The sequence below is a fragment of the Lathamus discolor genome, chromosome 15, assembly GCF_037157495.1.
Source record: "Lathamus discolor isolate bLatDis1 chromosome 15, bLatDis1.hap1, whole genome shotgun sequence".
NCBI lineage: Eukaryota > Metazoa > Chordata > Aves > Psittaciformes > Psittacidae > Lathamus > Lathamus discolor.
This window is the reverse complement of record NC_088898.1, coordinates 9,217,171-9,234,239: the sequence shown is the minus strand read 5'-3', so window position 1 is coordinate 9,234,239 and position 17,069 is coordinate 9,217,171. Positions and strand designations below refer to the sequence as shown.

At 50.9% G+C, this 17,069-nt stretch overlaps 1 protein-coding gene across 1 annotated transcript in view; it reads left to right on the top strand.

The window, feature by feature from the left end:
- LOC136022349 (collagen alpha-1(I) chain-like) overlaps positions 1 to 17,069 on the top strand; it is an 83,558-nt gene that overhangs the window by 21,093 nt on the left and 45,396 nt on the right. The window contains exons 2-6 of the mRNA XM_065695508.1: positions 9,360 to 9,507; positions 10,253 to 10,411; positions 10,943 to 11,138; positions 11,810 to 11,953; positions 13,538 to 13,579. Of these exons, the coding sequence (XP_065551580.1) occupies positions 9,360 to 9,507; positions 10,253 to 10,411; positions 10,943 to 11,138; positions 11,810 to 11,953; positions 13,538 to 13,579 (689 nt within the window). The remainder of the gene's footprint in view (positions 1 to 9,359; positions 9,508 to 10,252; positions 10,412 to 10,942; positions 11,139 to 11,809; positions 11,954 to 13,537; positions 13,580 to 17,069) is intronic.

Genomic DNA, 17,069 nt, shown 5'->3' with positions numbered 1-17,069 from the left:
TACTTCCCTGCAGGGTTTTGATGCTTTCATTTTAACTTGGAGAACAGGAGTCGTGGAGATCCTGAGCCAGCGTGTGCTTGTTCATGGAATGACAGATGGCTCCTGGCACACGATCAGACCCTTTCTGGTTGCCTTTCACCAGCAACTAACATCTGGGCTTATTGCCTTAGGTCTGGCTTGCCTTGCACGCTGTCACTGGTATCAGGTTTAAGCTTTGGTTTTCCAAGCTTGGATGGTGTTACATGTACAGTTAGACTAAACCAGAGGAGCCCATCCATCACTAGTGAAGGAGTTTAGAGGAAGGCTCTGGTTTTGAGGAGCACCGAGCCCTTATTTGCTGAAATGAGAGGAATTCCCAGGATAGGCTGCCTGGACGTGTTTGTTTTGATTTTTCTCAGGCTGTAATCTCTCCCAGATGTGCATGTCTGCAGCAGAAGATACTGACTCCACAGCTCCTCTTGTTACTCGAGGCACTTTCAATGTTGCCGCAATAATAACTCAGGCTGAGCCTCTGCCAGACCTGAGAATAATTGCTCTAAAAGAATGGGAGTTGGAGCTGGAGAAGCGCTTGTGAAGATCAACTCGTAACGGAGAAGAAGGAAACAAAGTCTTCCAAAGGGAGATATTTCCTATCAAACTGCTGCATCATTCCCAAACTCTGAAATGACTTTTCCTTCTGAAAGAAATCTTTCTGCCTTATCTCTATCTCTTCGCAGCACTTTTGTAGCTTCTGGTGTAGATTTTGCTGCTCCCCCTTGCCATTTGATGAAGAATAGAATCATAGAATGGTTTGGATTGGAAAGGACCTTAAGGTCGTCAAGTTCCAACCCCCAAGAAAATGTAGCTAGGAGCTGAATGGCAGGAAAGACTAAATCGGTTCTCACCCTTTTCCTCTCCCCTCCTGCAAGCATCTGCTGTTGGAGCCAGGGATGGGAGCTGCAGGGACCTCCTTGTGCTCTTGACCTTGAAGTCCACCACATCCAGACAAGCCTTGGCCATAGGAGCTGGGGGTGGTTTGTGCACACCGATGTGCAGTGCTCTTCATCAGCACAAGAGGATGCTGAAAATCAGGGGTACAGCCTTGGCTGTGCGAATGCCCCATCCCTGGCAGTGTTCAAGGCCAGGCTGGACAGAGCCTTGGGCTACATGGTCTAGTGTGAGGTGTCCCTGCCCATGGCAGGGGCTTGGAACTCGATGATTTTAAGGTCCTTTCCAATGCAAACCCTTCTGGGATTCTGTGATTGCTTTTCTCTGGTGGCTTTGTACATATTTACGTGTCGGTCTTCCAGCCCAACAAAACAAAACAACAGAGAGGGAGGATCTTGGAAAGCTGCAGCTGGAAACAAGCCCCTGGAGTGTGATCGTTTATAGAATTTGCTCTTAATTTACTTGGACAATGGAGCAACAATGAGAAGCTCATTTACTGGTGACAGCGAGTGCCAATGGTTTGGGACTTGTCCCCACTCAAGTGTCACACAGCTTTTACTAGTGTGTTTTGTAGCTGTTCATAAACGAATCCCACAGAACACGCTGTGTAGGCACTGTGGAGCAATTCAAACATGGTTCATGCTGATTTACTGTAATTCAGTAATGAAGTTGAATTGCTGTGAGGTGGACCTGGACAGATTGAAGAGTGGCTGTGCAGGGATTTGCACAGGTTCAAATCCATTTAAAAGCACCCTTCTATCTAAACCTATTAAGCCCTAAATAGCGATATAATGTCAGTTCCACTGTGTTAGGCTTGAGTAAAGTGAGGGATTAAACTCAGCCCAAAAGCATTTGGAGTGTTCAAGGCCAGGCTGCATGGGGCATGCAGGCTGCTCTAGTGGAAGGTGTCCCTGCCCATGGCAGGGGAATGGAACTGGATGAGCTTTAAGTTCCCTTCCAACCCAAACCAGTTTGATTCATTTGCTGTCAATGGTCCAGGAGGGAACAGGACATGTATACACAAAGCAGAGAAAGAAGGAACTGGGAAGGATCCTTGGAGAGCAGGGGATAGGAGACACAGCAGGGTGTGAGTGTGACCTGGGGGTGAAGGGCGAGTAAGGCTGGGTAGAAGCATAGCATCCCAGAGCACTTTCCTAGAGACTTGAGAACTCTGGGTTGATGTTAACTCTCTTGGTTGCTCAGGAAGGAGATGGTTGAGGAGCTCTGCAGGATCTCTCAATACATGTCTTAGGAAGGTTAGAAGTGGCTTCTAACAAACCAGCCCAAGCGAGGCCAATAAATCCTGCAGAGCACCCAGCCATTGTGAGCTTCCTTCCCAGCACCTCCTTCAGAAGGGTCTTTGGACTTGTCAGGGTGTTGATTAGTTTCGTGTTTGCAAAGCAAACACACGTTTCCTTGTCCCTCCGAGGGCAGGAAACGCTTTTCAGTTAGTGGGACAAGATTGTCATGCCGCCTCATGGTTTGCATTGGGATTTGCAGAGGGAAGACCTGGTGAGCGCGGTGAAGCTGAAGGCTGAAATGCCCATCAAGCCCACATCCCCACTCCTGTGGCCACTCTGGTTTCATCATCCCACTGTGGGTTCAGCAACTCTTACACTGTTGACTTCCCTCCTCCTATTGCTCGTCTCCCAAAAGGCATCTCACAGACTCCCTTCTTCTTCCGCTTGTCCTACTTTTCCCTGTAGCCGGTGTATCCTTATTCGGGGTCATCCTTGCCTTCTGCAGCCCTTCCTCCTTCCCAGGCTTTGTCCCCAGAAGCCCCATCCCAGCAGAGCCCCCATGCTGGGTCCGTACAAAGGAGCAGCAGCACGCATGCAGACCTGTGTATGGAGCCTGAAAAGAAGCCCATGCTTCCATTTTTCCTGTCCAAACAATGCTCCCAGCTGGCTCTTTCATCTGAAAAGGTTTCTCTCCCCTGAAATTCCCTGTCCTCTCTGTGGGTGGGTGGTTGCATTCACTTCTCCGCTAATAGGTACCATGTTCGCTGTGAGAAATGGGCTTTTGCTTTTTCTTCCTGCTTTGGCTCCATCCCCTTCAACTTGCAGCCACTGGGTCGAACTCAAATTCTCTCTGCTCTCCGGAGCAGGGAGGAGAAGGTTGAAATCCTGTTGCATAACCCTCTGTATTCAGCTTAAACCTTGCCTTGTGTGGCTAGTGGTGTTGTCCTTAACAAGAAGTTGTTCGGTGACAAGGGAAATGGGAACAATAGGGAATGAACATGGCCCAGGAAGGGACATGGGTGGCTGCTGTGGGCATTATTTACTTTACAGGGATAGAGAGAGACGCAGGAAGAGCTGCTGGAGGGCTGATGACCTGCAAACAGCATGGAGAAGGGAGAAGGTTCCAGGAAGACCTTGTCGTGGCCTTTCAATGCCTGAAGAAGCCAACAAGAAACCTGGAGAGAGACATTTTACAAGGGCCTGTAGGGACAGGCCAAGGGGAATGGCTTGAACCTGCCCGAGGGGAGACTGAGCTGAGCTCTTAGGCAGAAGCTCTTCCCTGTGAGGGTGCTGAGGCGCTGGCACAGGGTGCCCAGGGAAGCTGTGGCTGCCCCATCCCTGGCAGTGCTCAAGGCCAGGTTGGACACAGGGGCTTGGAGCAAGCTGCTCCAGTGGAAGGGGTCCCTGCCCGTGGCAGGGGTTGGAACTGGATGAGTTTTGAGGTCACTTCCAGCCCAAACCAGCTGTGATTCTCTGCTGTACAGCACCACATGGGACCCAGACTTGATGTCTTCTGGGGCATTTCTATGCCCCAGATGTGAACTGTCACAAAGGAAGTGGAGGACCCTTGGTGTTTCTGGAGGGCTGCCTTGTTTTGAATACTTGGCTATGGATCACTGCGGTGGTGTCAGTGGTGTGAGGAGCCAGGAAACCCTTGCCCCAGTATCAAGTCCTCTTTTTCCATCACTTAATACAGAAAGCCTTTAATATCAGTTATGGCTGTGAGGTACAAGCCTCTCTGATTCAATTGCAAGTGCATGGCCTGTGATCCTAGGCAGACTTTAATAGGAGTCTTTCATAATGCACTCAGAAACCAGGGGGAGAAAAGACCCATTAGCTCATATGCTCCATTCCCTAGCCAGCAAGCACCAGGGCTGTCCTCCGGGCTTGTCTAGCCCAGTTATTTCAGGTCCCAACCGGTGGTGCCGCGTCCAGGGGAAGTGACTCAGTCTGACAGACCCAGTTACGAGCTCTCCCAGGGCTCCAATTATGGTTTATGTTGTTTAATATCATTTCCTTTCCCCTCATTTCCCTCCTCCGGGGAGAAGTTAAAGCCTAATATAAGCTTCACACATGTATGCAAACCAGAGGAAAGCATGGATGTTTGCTTTGTTTTGTCTGCAACATGGGGTATCCCCCTCTATGGAACATCCTCCTCTGGGATGAAGCCTTAGGGATAGGATGCGGTGATGGAGAACTGCTGTTGAACCTGAGAGCACTAATGGGCCTTAATGGCTCTGACCAGCCTCACCTGGGACCCCCACTCACACCTGCACTCCAGGAGCCCATTTAAGCTCAGCCCTACATCCTCAGCCCTCTTCCGAGCTCTGGTGTAGGGTGTTTGCTTCCAGCTCTGCCTCTGGCTTTGCCTCCTGGATGGACCATGGGCCTGTGCTGGGTGTATCTTGTCTCTTGTATGTTTGTCTCCTGTCCTGTCTCTTGGCTTTGCACCCACTCTGCAGCCTTGTTTCCAGACCTGCTTCTGCCCATGTCTTCCTTTGTCCTTCACTGTGCTCCACAGGGGACCCTGGACCTGGTCTAAGTCTGCCTGTGAACCCTGTCAACAGTGCCTGGGGCTGCCCACAATAAGGTCCTGGCTCACCAGCTGGTGGGTGCCTGTGTGCCAGGCATGGTCCAAATTGGCCTTCCAGGGTAAGCAATGTGGTGTCATCCCCTCTTTGAAGGATAGATGGACCTTTGGGGTTGGTCTCTGACCAGGCTATTGTCCGTGTTCCCTGTTTCCCCTCTTTTCCCTTGGGAATCTTAACTGTGTGCTGGTGCAAGACTGATGAGGGCAAGGAAACCCTGTATGGAAAATATAGAGCTTATGGTCTGATGCAGGTTCATTGGCAAAGTCCAGCACCCATCAGTGCAGGGGCATAAGCAGAGCCCTCTGCCTTCATTTCTCCTTTATGCTAGAAATGCTGGTGCTTTTTGTGTGCTTAATATTGGGGCTGGAATTTGTGGATAACTTCCCAGAGTGGCGGCGTAAAGTCTTTGATCCCTCTTTCTATGTGCTTTTTTTTTCATTTTGAAAAGGGATCCATACATTTTGAAGCATTTTCTGTTCATCTTTACCCAGGAAGCAGTCGAGAAATCAGATCCTTTTAAATAACCTTTTAAAGTGCCCCAATGTGCTCAGACCAAGGCAGTGGAGGCAGTAATGGTCCAGAGCACACTGCTGACCGTCACAGAATGCATCTTCTCTTGCTGAGCTCTGCAAGGCTCTGCTGGTTTTCTCCTCCAGCCAGAGCTTAGCATTGCCGGGACACCTGCACTGGTGCACAGGGTCAGTCTGGCACAGTTGGCTATTGGAGGCAAAGACCTGTCACAACACCCAGCACCACAATAGGCTCATGTGGTTGGATGCAGCAGCTTTATAATGTACCTCTAATAGCTTTTTATAGGTGTCTCTTTTTGCCCTGTTGTGCTCCCCATCCTTGAAAGCACGTCTCCCCAAACGTGCTTGGCACCCTCATGGTTAACTTCAGCTTCAGGTTAACTTCAGCTTGGGATGCTTGGCTCCAGCCCCACTGGTTGGTGCTTGTCCTTGCTAAGCATGTGCACAAGTCTCCTGGCACTGGGCTGCCTGGGAAGATTCCTGCACTGCTTTGGGAGCCCGGAGCAAACAGAATTTGGCAGTGGTTGCTGAACTCCAGGAATCTCCATTCCAGCATAGAAATGGCCATTCTGCAGGCTTTTGGGTTGAGGTTGAAGGGCAAAGGTGGTTTGGCACGCAGAACATGCACTGTGGGCAGTCCTGCCTGGCTTTTGTGCAGGGTGAGCAAGGAAGAACCCACGTCTGGAGCTCAGTGTAAACCCAGGCTGCCTGTGAACACAGCCTGGTGTGAGCCTGGCCTCAGGTCCTGGGCAGTGTTGACTTCGGGGTGCAGGTAGGAGCATGCTGGTTGCTCACAGCTGCTCCCAATGTGCATGCGAACAAGCAGGAAGGTGCTCCTAAGGATGGCACCACAGCCTAATGCCTCCCATGACGTTCAGGGTCTGATGGCTGCTGCAGTGCGTGGCCCCTCTGCCAGAGCTGGGGCTGCCCTGGGTGTACAGTGGGGTCAGCCTGTCTCTCCCTTGGCTGGTAGGTGCATGCTCTGGTGCCCATGCTTTGGACAGCCTCTCCCTTGGCTATGATGGGCTGTGGTTCCTACCCATTGCCTTGCCTGGGCATGAAGAGATCCCATGAGTTTTGCTCCTAATTCAGTTTTGCTTGTGTCAGATTCTTCTCTTGGCATTGGGGAGGGGTCCAGAGGCAAGCACCGGCCCTGGCTGTTCAGACCTCCTGGTGTAGCCCAGCTCCTGTGATCGCTCCCCTGTTACCTCCAGCTCTCAAGCCTCAGAGAGAGGAATCCCTGCTGCTTTATGTAGGAAAGCACCAGGCGCATGCCTAACCCCAGCCCCACGTTTTGGCAAGGACCATGGGTTTTGCTTTCAGCAAATGCTCAAGTTGTGTGTTAAGACCATGAAGCAGTAGTTTCTTTCCATTGCAGTGCTACATTCCCAGATGCAGCTTGTGTAGGAAAAGCCTTAACATGAGAGAAACCACTGAATTCACACTTGCCTGCTTATAATCACCAGCAAAGCTGATGGGCAATGAGGGCTGCAACCCTTGGGGGTGGATCATGCAGGTCTTGGTACATCCACTGGTGTCAGCAGCTGGGAAATCACCTCCCAAAACTATCTGGGAATGAGAAAGGGTGAACATTCCTGATGGATTTCTCCCCCTCTGTCAGCTGTGTTTGATCTAAGATCAATTCCCCACACAGTGCACGCACATCACTTGTAACACCAATAGATGCTGCCAGCTCAGTGCTGTTTCAGGGTTTGTAACTCAGGTCTCTGAGGGGCTCAGCCCTGCACCCTGTCTGGTTTGCTAGCACTCTTCTGCAGTGTTCCTGCTTCCAAAGGCTGTTGCACATTGATGCTTTAAGCAGAGAGCTGCCTGGGAACACAGAACCCCAGCCTGGTTTGTGCTGGAAGGGGCCTTAAAGCCCATCCAGTCCCAACCCCTGCCACGGGCAGGGACCCCTTCCACTGGAGCAGCTTGCTCCAAGCCCCTGTGTCCAACCTGGCCTTGAGCACTGCCAGGGATGGGGCAGCCACAGCTTCTCTGGGCACCCTGTGCCGGGGCCTCAGCACCCTCCCAGGGAAGAGCTTCTGCCTTAGATCTAACCTGAACTTGCCCTGTTTCAGTTTGAACCCATCACCCCTTGTCCTGTCACTCCAGTCCCTGATGCAGAGCCCCTCTCCAGCATCCTTGTAGCCCCCTTCAGACACTGGAAGCTGCTCTGAGGTCTCCACGCAGCTTCTCTTCTCCAGGCTGAACAGCCCCAATGTTCTCAGCCTGGCTCCATACAGGAGGTGCTTTTGCCCCTGGTCATCCTCGTGGCCTCCTCTGGACTTGCTCCAGCAGCTCCATGTCCTTCTTATGCTGGGGACACCAGAACTGCACACAGTGCTGCAAGTGGGGTCTCAGCAGAGCAGAGGGGCAGGATCACCTCCTTCGCCCTGCTGGTCGCACTCCTTTTGATGCAGCCCAGGATACGGTTGGTTTCTGGGCTGCGAGCACACACTGAAACCGGCTCATGTTCATTTTCTCATCCACCAGCTCCCCCAAGTCCTTCTCTGCAGGGCCGCTCTGAATCTCTTCTCTGCCCAACCTGTAGCCATGCCTGGGATTGCTCCCACCCAGGTGTAGGACCTTGCACTTGGCCTTATTGAACTTGATGAGTTTGGCATTGCCCACGTGTTGAAGCTGTGGCCATGTGGGGAGTGGGGGAAGCACCAGGTGAAATCCCAAGTCACCACAAAAGTGTCTCCTGCAGGACCCCATTCCCCCCCTCTCCTCCCTTACCACTACAGGGCTTTTCGCCTCGTAAAACCAGCTGAGGATCTGGTGTCTGGACCACTACGTTAGCACCTGAACTGCATCAAAGCTGCTTTTTCAATTGACTTGTTACTTTGCAGCGCCATGGATCTATGTGGTGTGTAGGTATCCTGTCAGGCTGCAGCATGCCCGAGGCTGTTCATCTGCCCTCACATAAATCTTGCACCTCATCAACAGTGGGAATTGGAGTGGATGCAGAGGCTGGATGCCTCCCAAGTGATGGCAGATGCTAGTGCAGATGGTACTGGCAGGATTCCTGTTGACTGATCATCAAGTGGGATTGTCCAGGCCCTCCCAGTAAGGGGGCGGCAGGTCTGGAGTGATTCAGACCCATCCTGCAAGGCTGGGCCCATGGGATGCTGCCCTGGGTCTGTTCCTCATCCCCACCCCGGACAGGCTATTGCTGCACTGCCCATTAACATAAAGGGCTGTCAAGAAAGGAGGGACCTGGCTGTAGATGTCTCAAAGATAGAAATGGTGTGTCTGGGTAGAGCCAGATGGCTTCAAGTCTTCTTGCTAATAGAGGGGAATAAGAAACCTTGTGGTTTTAAACAGTTTTCTGTATGGTATTCCTGTAGCTGAAGGATTCTTTATTAGATGAATGAGCTTGGAAAGGGATTATCTCTGTTCACCAAGGGGACTAAAAGCTCCTCAGGAGACCGAAGTGGTGGTGCTGCCAAATAGTGCAGACCAGGGGCTCTCACCCAGTTCAAATCATCTTGTGTATTCACAGCACAGTTCTGAAACTGGGTCTTTCACCTGATGGGAAAGGGGTGTTTGTGTGATGCACGGCTCCTGATGGAGTTTCCTACCTGTTCGGGACACGTCTCTCAGTGAGGGACACGGTAACTTCACCCCACTCCTTGGTCCAATTCTTCATTGAAATTGGGCAAACTTCAACAAGGAACCTTAGGACTGAGCAGGATTTTCTGTACCCAGCTGATCCAGGACTTGTGTTTTAGGACATCTGTGTCCCAGGCTCTGCTTTACGGTCCTGAGCATCTCAACTATATGGGCATAAGGGTACCACTGTTGCTGGGGTAGGAGTGGCCCTTCATGTCTTTGGGACACGAGCCTTGAAACACGTGTTCTGTATCAGAAATACCACCTGGGTGCTTCTGGGGTTATTTGGATGCTTGTTTTGGTCCAAGTTTACTGAATTTGTGGGTTATTTTAGTTTCTCCAAATTGCATTCTGTGCGTCCTGGGGCTTTGTCTGTTGCCTAACAGAGCAGAGCCCTGTAGGGAAGGTGTCTCAGCTACTGAGCATCTCTCTTCTTCTCTCCCTCCACGCAGATGAAGTGGACTTGCTGGAGAAAATCACTTCCCATGCACAGGACCTCAGCAATGTCTCCTTTGGCCATGATGAAGCCAACTGCAGCATCCTGGAGATCGGGCAGTATGCTACCCTCAACATCCCCACCAGAGAGGCGTTTGGGGACAGGTAGGCTGCCTTCAGGGGATGGGGTGGGGTGGTGGTGCTCAGAGTCATCTCATGCATTCATGTTGGTTAGAGGGGTTACTTTAAGACCCTATTCCATGACACAAAGATAATGCATCCATTCTGAGCTCTTATGAGCCCAGCGTTTCTTCCATCTTTCTTGGTTGCGTGCAGGGAAGACATTGGCACACCATTGACTGACCATTTCCAGGAATATGTTTGCTTGGTGTTCCCATTGGGAAGATTTCTCTGCTCCAGCACACAACTGGAGAGAGCAAGAGTGACAGCACAGCCACCTCCGTCAGCATTGCTTGATAACCAAGGCACTGGTCTGTGAAGGCATAGACAAGGTCAAACCCTCACTGCTCTTGATGTAGGGCTGCAGCTTTCCTTGGACAAGGACATGGGGAGAGAAGACAGCATGGAAGAGCTTCTTGTAACTGGGTCACCATCCAGTCTCAGGCATGGGCAAAGCAGGAGTCCCATGGGAAGTCATGCACAGCCACACAGACATGTGCTGAGATTGCAGCTGAGAAATGAATACAGATTGTATGGACAATGCTGATTTTGGCCTGCCTGCTGCTTTTTGTGTCTCTGACCCTATAACCTGAATGATTGTTTGCTCTTGTTTTGCTTTTATCCTGCTCTCATTGAGTTCGTTTGTGCTCTGATTCAGGGGTTTTGTCCTTAGAAGGAAGCTCATGGTGACACAGCAGACACTGCACAATGTGTCGCTTCTTTCTACTAGCTTTGCAGATGAGCTGAGCGTGCTCATGAAGCTCAGGTACTCGCTGAAGGAGGACACCAGCCTTGTGACCATCCTCAGCCATCGGAGCCATGTGCTCTTCCAGATCAGGATCAACCCATACGCCTTGGTCTTTGTCACCACAAGGAGGAGGCACTATGAGTAAGTTCTAGCTCAGGTGGCTTTTTCTGCCTTTCCATGCTTCCATTATTACTCCCAAGGCCAGACTTAAGGTTTCCCACTCTGGGCTCTGGGTGCTGCTCTGACCCCACCTCAGCTGAATCAGGGTCATGTCCGCTTATGAGTGACAGCCCCTCAGACCTAGCAGTGCAACTGCATAGGTAGTCCCTGCCTAACTGCACTGTCGAAACAATGCAGATCTGGCAAACAAAGCAAAGAACAGAAAGATTCAGGGGATAAATCAAGTGGGGAGAGACCCAAATACCAATAATTTCACAGACACCTCAACTGGTTGTAGATGTGCCCAAAGCCATTGGACAGAAACAGCGTCCTCATGCTGGAAGAGAAGTGATAGTGCTTCAGACTCGATTTCTCTAGTTCTGTCCTTTGCATCTACTCTAAGGATGGATAATGAGACCCTGGGAGCTGGTAGGGGTGAAGCTTTGTCCTGCAGAAGGCGTGGGACTCAAGTTTCATGTTATGCCTCTTCCCTTCCCACTCTGGGACATGCAGGTTCCCAGTTTCCTTCCTTGGCGATGGGCGCTGGCACCAGGTTGCTCTCAGCATCTCCTTGGAGAGGCTGGAGTTGCACGTGGACTGTCGGCTGGTGGACCGGGTGAGCTGGTCCAACTATTTCGGGATGGGAGTGAGCACTGAGGGGCTGATCATCGTTGGAGGCCTGATCGAGTCCTTCGAGATCCCCTTTAAGGTGAGAGCTGGACAGGCTTGGCAGGGCTCTATTGGAGGACATGGTCTGCTCTATCTGCATGAAGTGGGGTTGCAACTCCCTCTGAAGGAATCCATGGCTTTGTCTTCCTTAACGCACCATTTATTTTCATTGGGAAGGATGAGCTTTGCAAATGCTTTGAATTGTGCAAAGTGCTTGATTTTGGGTCAGGGCAACACAAGTGCAGCAGTCAGGTCAGCAGGAGAGACACCTAGGTTACAGGCTTACACTCATCCTCCCTTGTTGACCATGACTTATACCAGGTACAGAAGTCACCTGTGCAGTCAGCGTGCAAAGCAGTTGGTGAGGAACTTGTCCCGTGCATATGTTGAAGGTGAAGTCCCTGCTCCGGGGACTTTACAGGCAAAGGGTTCCCAGCAGCTCAAAGTAGATGGCAGTGTTAAAATGCCTGATAAACCCAAAGGCCATACTTGCGGCTTTGTGTTGGTATCCAAGAGCTGGGGTTGTTCAGCCTGAAGAAGATGCTTTCAGCCTTTGCATCCAGCTCTTGAAGACAGGCAATGAATACTGATTGCCTAAACTATCCTTTAAAGAAGTCCCTGGTTATGAGAGGGTGAAGACACCCCCCCCAAACCATCCTGCTCTGGAGGCAGCAGGGGTGAACTATGGTTTCTGTGTGTCTTCCTCCCCAGGGTGCTCTACAGCAACTGACCTTTGTGATGGGAGACCCAGCAGCCGCCGGTGAGCACTGCCGCAGCTACAGCCCAGCGTGCGCATCCTCCTTCAACCTCAACCGCTTTGGTTCCCCATGGGAGTTTGCAGCAGCCTGGCCAGAGGTAGGGCTGAGGGCAGCTGCAAAACTGCCCCAAATCCTCTTTGGGGTAGCACGATTCAAATGAAAGGACCAACCCAGGGTGTTAATACAGGCTGGAACTGCTTGGGTCTCCAGATGGAGTTGAGATGCAAGGAGGTGATGGTGGCCAGCACATAGGGTGTTTCTTCATTCACCACCCAAACCCTCCCTTCAAGTCATAGATGGACTTGATGCAAAGGGAGGATGAGTTAAAGGGAGAGTTTCTGAGCCAAAGCAAGCCTGGGTGTGTGTATGACTGTATGTGCTCATGTGTTTAACACAAGGAAGCTGTGAGTAGCTGTTGAGTAATGCTGCAGCTGGAGCTTTGCTTTTGGGAGGGGGTGAAGGCTTTACTTGGGAGTTGCACATGGCTTGCTCTGTTCCAGCAAGATTGAGCCCTTTGGTGCATTGTCCCATCAAAGGCTGTCTCCTGTTTGCCAGCAATGCTGGAAAATGGAGGCTTTGTGGATTTTGCTCCTATTTTGGTATTCAGCAGTTATTCCAGAGGTATCTGTGTGCCCAACAGCCCAGGTCACACAGTGAAACCCCAGAGACATGGAGCACCTCAGGAGCTGGAGCTGGCTGAGGGAGACACCTCATCTCTCATCTCTCTAGGGAGGGTATCCTGAAGGACTTGTAGTTGCCTAGAAAAGGCTTGCTAAAGGGGGACGTGCCTAATGTCAGTGTTTGTCATGAACCTCCCATGTGTAATACACTTTTCTGGTGGTCTAATGAGAAGCTGGGATTGCCAATGAGAAAGGGGAGGGAACTGGGTGTGGGGTAGGGCATCTGCTCAGTCTGGGTCCTATCCAGTGTTTCCTTCCTCTGGGATCCTATTGCTAGCACAGCTAGATGGCAAAGCTTCCTGTTGTAAGGAAGATCAGTGTGTCAGAGTTCCTAGTAAGTGTTTCCCATGAGCATTCCCAAAATGATCCCTAGCTTTTCTCATGCTGTCAGCGCTTATGTGCTGGCTGTAGCTCCAAGATAAGCTGGATTCACTCCCTAGAGCTATTAATGTCTGATTCTATGGTTTGAAAGCTAAGAGATGGGTCCTCTAAGCCTGTAAGGTGATGGATTCCTCTTAATCTGTTTTTAACATCTGTATTAGGTTAATATATAACATATATACTATACATGTGATATATATTAGCATGTATATATTAATGTATATAATGCATTATATTATGCTCTGTAGGCCTGGAGCACTCACCTGAATGTCTCCAGGGGCTTACCGAGCAGGGAGAAAGCTTTGGGGTTTGAAGCATTATTGCATTGACTGCAAGTGGGAATCCACAGGATGGTCCCCATCCCTTGATCCTCCTCAGGACTGATGGGCTTTAAAACCAAAAGAAACTGCAAAAACCACCCAGAGACTTGAGAGCTTTAATCAAAAGTTATTCCCCCATGTTGTTATGAATGCCTGGTGTTCCCGGTGTGCATTCCCTGGATGTTTCCCTTGCCGTTGGAGGCAGTGAGCGTTTCAGTTCTGAAGCCAACAAGAAGCACTGCTGAAGTCAGAGCAGGTCCTCGGGCAGTGATGCTTCTCTTTCTCTCTCCAACTGTCTAGGTGCCAAAAGAAACCAATGAAATCCAGGACTCATCTGCTCAGGTATGACTCTTCTGCACTGCTGCAGGGGGTATGTGCAGGGAACACCCCTCCCCATGTCCCCCTGTGTCTCATCATCATCATCTGTCCTGGATAAATGAGTTGCTCCAGCGACCGACTGGGTAAAAAGCCCAAAAGACATCATCAAGGCACCTACCTATTTTTCTTGCCGTGTCTCTCGTTAATGGTTTGAGTGTAACTTGACGTGGCTTGGAGCCGGAGGTCGAGGGAAGTGTTTAGGTGACCTTCCTGAGCAGTTACACTGAGCCCAACAGTTGTGGCTTGAGGAAGGCAGCGATGAGATGGATGAGGCCACTGCGTGCACAGGATCTGCCTGTGAGCCTGGCTGGAATTGCTTGGAGGGAAGGAAGCAGTGAGGCTGGCAGGTCTCTGCATGGTACAGGAGAAAGCAGGAGGCTGATGACTGCGGCTTCTGCCCATGTGTGGGGTACGGTGCATGGGGAGGACTTGCTGCTGCTGCTTAGAATCATGGAATCATAGAATAGTTCGGGTTGGAAAGGACCTTAAGATCATCCAGTTCCAACCTCCCTGCCATGGGCAGTGACACCTCACACTAAACCATCCCACCCAAGGCTTCGTCCGACTTGCTGTGGTTGGGGTGGGAAAGGCTCAAGCTCTGCAGTGGGAGAAGGCGGTTGTGACTCTGGGGGTTAAAGCATCACAGTTCCTTGGCATAGCTCCATGTCTGGTGGTGGGAGCAGGGGGGCTGCTCCCCACTTCATGGGACTGGAGGCTGCTGCTTCCCCATCAGAGCTGCTCTCTCTCGACAGGAGCTTGGAGCATGTCTCCGGCTCCTCTGCATGCATCGGGGAGGGGGGCTGAGTGGTGCACATCCTTTATGTTTCTGCTGTATTTGGGATCTGCGGCCAAGGTTCGCTGTTCAAGTTCTTGCAAACAGACATCCTGAGGGGGAAAGCTGCCAGCAAATGTAAAATGAGATCTGTGTGTGTGTGAGCAGAACAGTCCTGTCTGTGCTCCCCTCACCCTCACAGGCATTGCTGTTAACTGGTTGGGGATGGTCTCTGCTCTCACTCCTGGCTTAAACTGTCTGGCTACATCTTATGACTCCTTTGTGCAGCTTGTGCCTCACTTCTGCCCAAGTGGCCTCGTGCAGGAGGGTTCACAACCTGCTCCGGGGCTGGGTGACACAAGGGTTGCAGCAGTACAGATGAGCATGCTGCTGGTGTGCTCATGAGGCTGCTTGTGGGTTGGATTTGTGATGGTGATAATCATAGAATAGTTAGGGTTGGAAAGGACCTCAAGATGAACTGAGATGGCAAAACTGCTCCCCTGAGTGTGTCTGGATGGTGGTCTGTTCCTTGCAATTAGTCCTCAAATCCTGTTGGATCCTGTTTAGGATGTGTTCCCCAACCCGATGCTCTTCTCCCAGCGACTGGTGTGAATTGGTGAGATGCTGCCCTAACAAGAAGAGTGGTGAAATTCATAGGCCCCCAGGGGAAGAATAAGGATATTCTGGACTGGGGACAAGTTTGGTTTTCAAGCACTCAATCAGCACCAGAGAGGCCTCAGGGTCTTTGGCATGTGAATTTATTAAGGGAAAGAAATGGGCTGCTAACGCGTTGCAGTGCGACAGTAATGAAGAGCAGATCAGCGCTGCTGCAGGGGCACCTCGAAGCTGTGCCTTGGAGTTACACTTCCCATGCCTTTGTTCGTAAATCAGCGTATCAGGGAATTCCTTCTTTACTGAGTAGAGCTAAATCATTACAGAAGGCTAGGATGGTGGTGGGGAGAGTAGAAGTGGATGAAGGCACTAGATCAGTTGGCTGTTACTGGCAGCCTAAATTATACCTGAATTGCAGTCTGTTCCTTTTGTGGGTTTGCTATTTTGAGGGGATGATTGTAATTTATGAGGAATGTTTGAGATAGGGATGGTATTGAACCCCTTCTCCTGCCTTTTGTCTTGTCTTTGTCTGCCTGTACTAAACACGAGCAGAAGGGCTGAGCTGATTATTCCACTGAATGTCTTTTTCCAAAGCAATTTAAACTGGGATCCTAAAGCCGTTCAACCAAAGTCAACTGAAATCCCACTGGGTTCCAATGAGACAAGAATTCACAGGTTTAATTCTCTGGACAGTTCCAACTACTTCTGAGATTCAGCCCTGTCGTGGTTTAAACAAAGTCAAGCCATAAATCACGCAGTCGCTCTCTCACTCCCCCCCTTCTTGCCCTCCCCCTGCTCCTGGAGGGATGGAGAAAAGAATGCAACTCCCACGGGTTGAGATAAGAACAGTTTAGTAACTAAGGTGTAACACAAATCACTGCTGCTACCGCCAATGATAATAATGATACAGAAAATAACAAGAGGAAAGAACACAACACCTCAGCACCAGCCAACCAATAACTCGCCCCACTCCCCCCAGCCGAGCACCGACCGATACCTCGTCCAACCCTGCAGTCACAGCCCTTCCGGGGTAACTCTCCATTACCTCCTGGGCATGCCGTGCTGTGGTATGGAATACCTCTTGGGTCAGTTTGGGTCAGATGTCACAGAATCACAGAATCTCAAGGGTTGGAAGGGACCTCAAAAGATCATCTAGTCCAACCCCCCCGCAAGAGCAGGGTAACCTACAGTACATCACACAGGAACTTGTCCAGGCGGGCCTTGAACATCTCCAGTGTAGGAGACTCCACAACCCCCCTGGGCAACCTGTTCCAGTGCTCTGTCACTCTTACAGTAAAGAAGTTCTTCCTGATGTTAACGTGGAACTTCCTATGCTCCAGTTTACACCCATTGCCCCTTGTCCTATCACTGGATATCACTGAAAAAAGCCTAGCTCCATCATCCTGACACCTACCCTTCACATATTTGTAAACATTGATGAGGTCACCCCTCAGTCTCCTCTTCTGCAAGCTAAAGAGACCCAGCTCCCTCAGCCTCTCCTCATAAGGGAGATGTTCCACTCCCTTAATCATCTTTGTGGCTCTGCGCTGGACTCCTTCAAGCAATTCCCTGTCCTTCTTGAACAGAGGGGCCCAGAACTGGACGCAATATTCCAGATGCGGCCTCACCAAGGCTGAGTAGAGGGGGAGGAGAACCTCTCTTGACCTACTAACCACTCCCTTTCTAATGCACCCTAAGATGCCATTTGCCTTCTTGGCCACAAGAGCACACTGCTGGCTCATGGTCATCCTCCTATCCACCAGGACCCCCAGGTCCCTTTCCCCTTCGCTACTTTCCAGCAGGTCAACCCCCAACCTGTACTGGTCCATGGGGTTGTTCTTCCCCAGATGCAAGACTCTACACTTGCCCTTGTTAAATTTCATCAAGTTTCTCCCCGCCCAACTCTCCAGCCTGTCCAGGTCTCGCTGAATGGCAGCACAGTCCTCTGGTGTGTCCTGTCTCTGCTTCCTCCCGGCCTCCCCTCGTCCCCAGCAGAGCATGAGGCTCAGAAAGTCCTTGGCCAGAATAAATATTACTTAGCAACAATTAAAAGCAATTGGCGTTATCAGC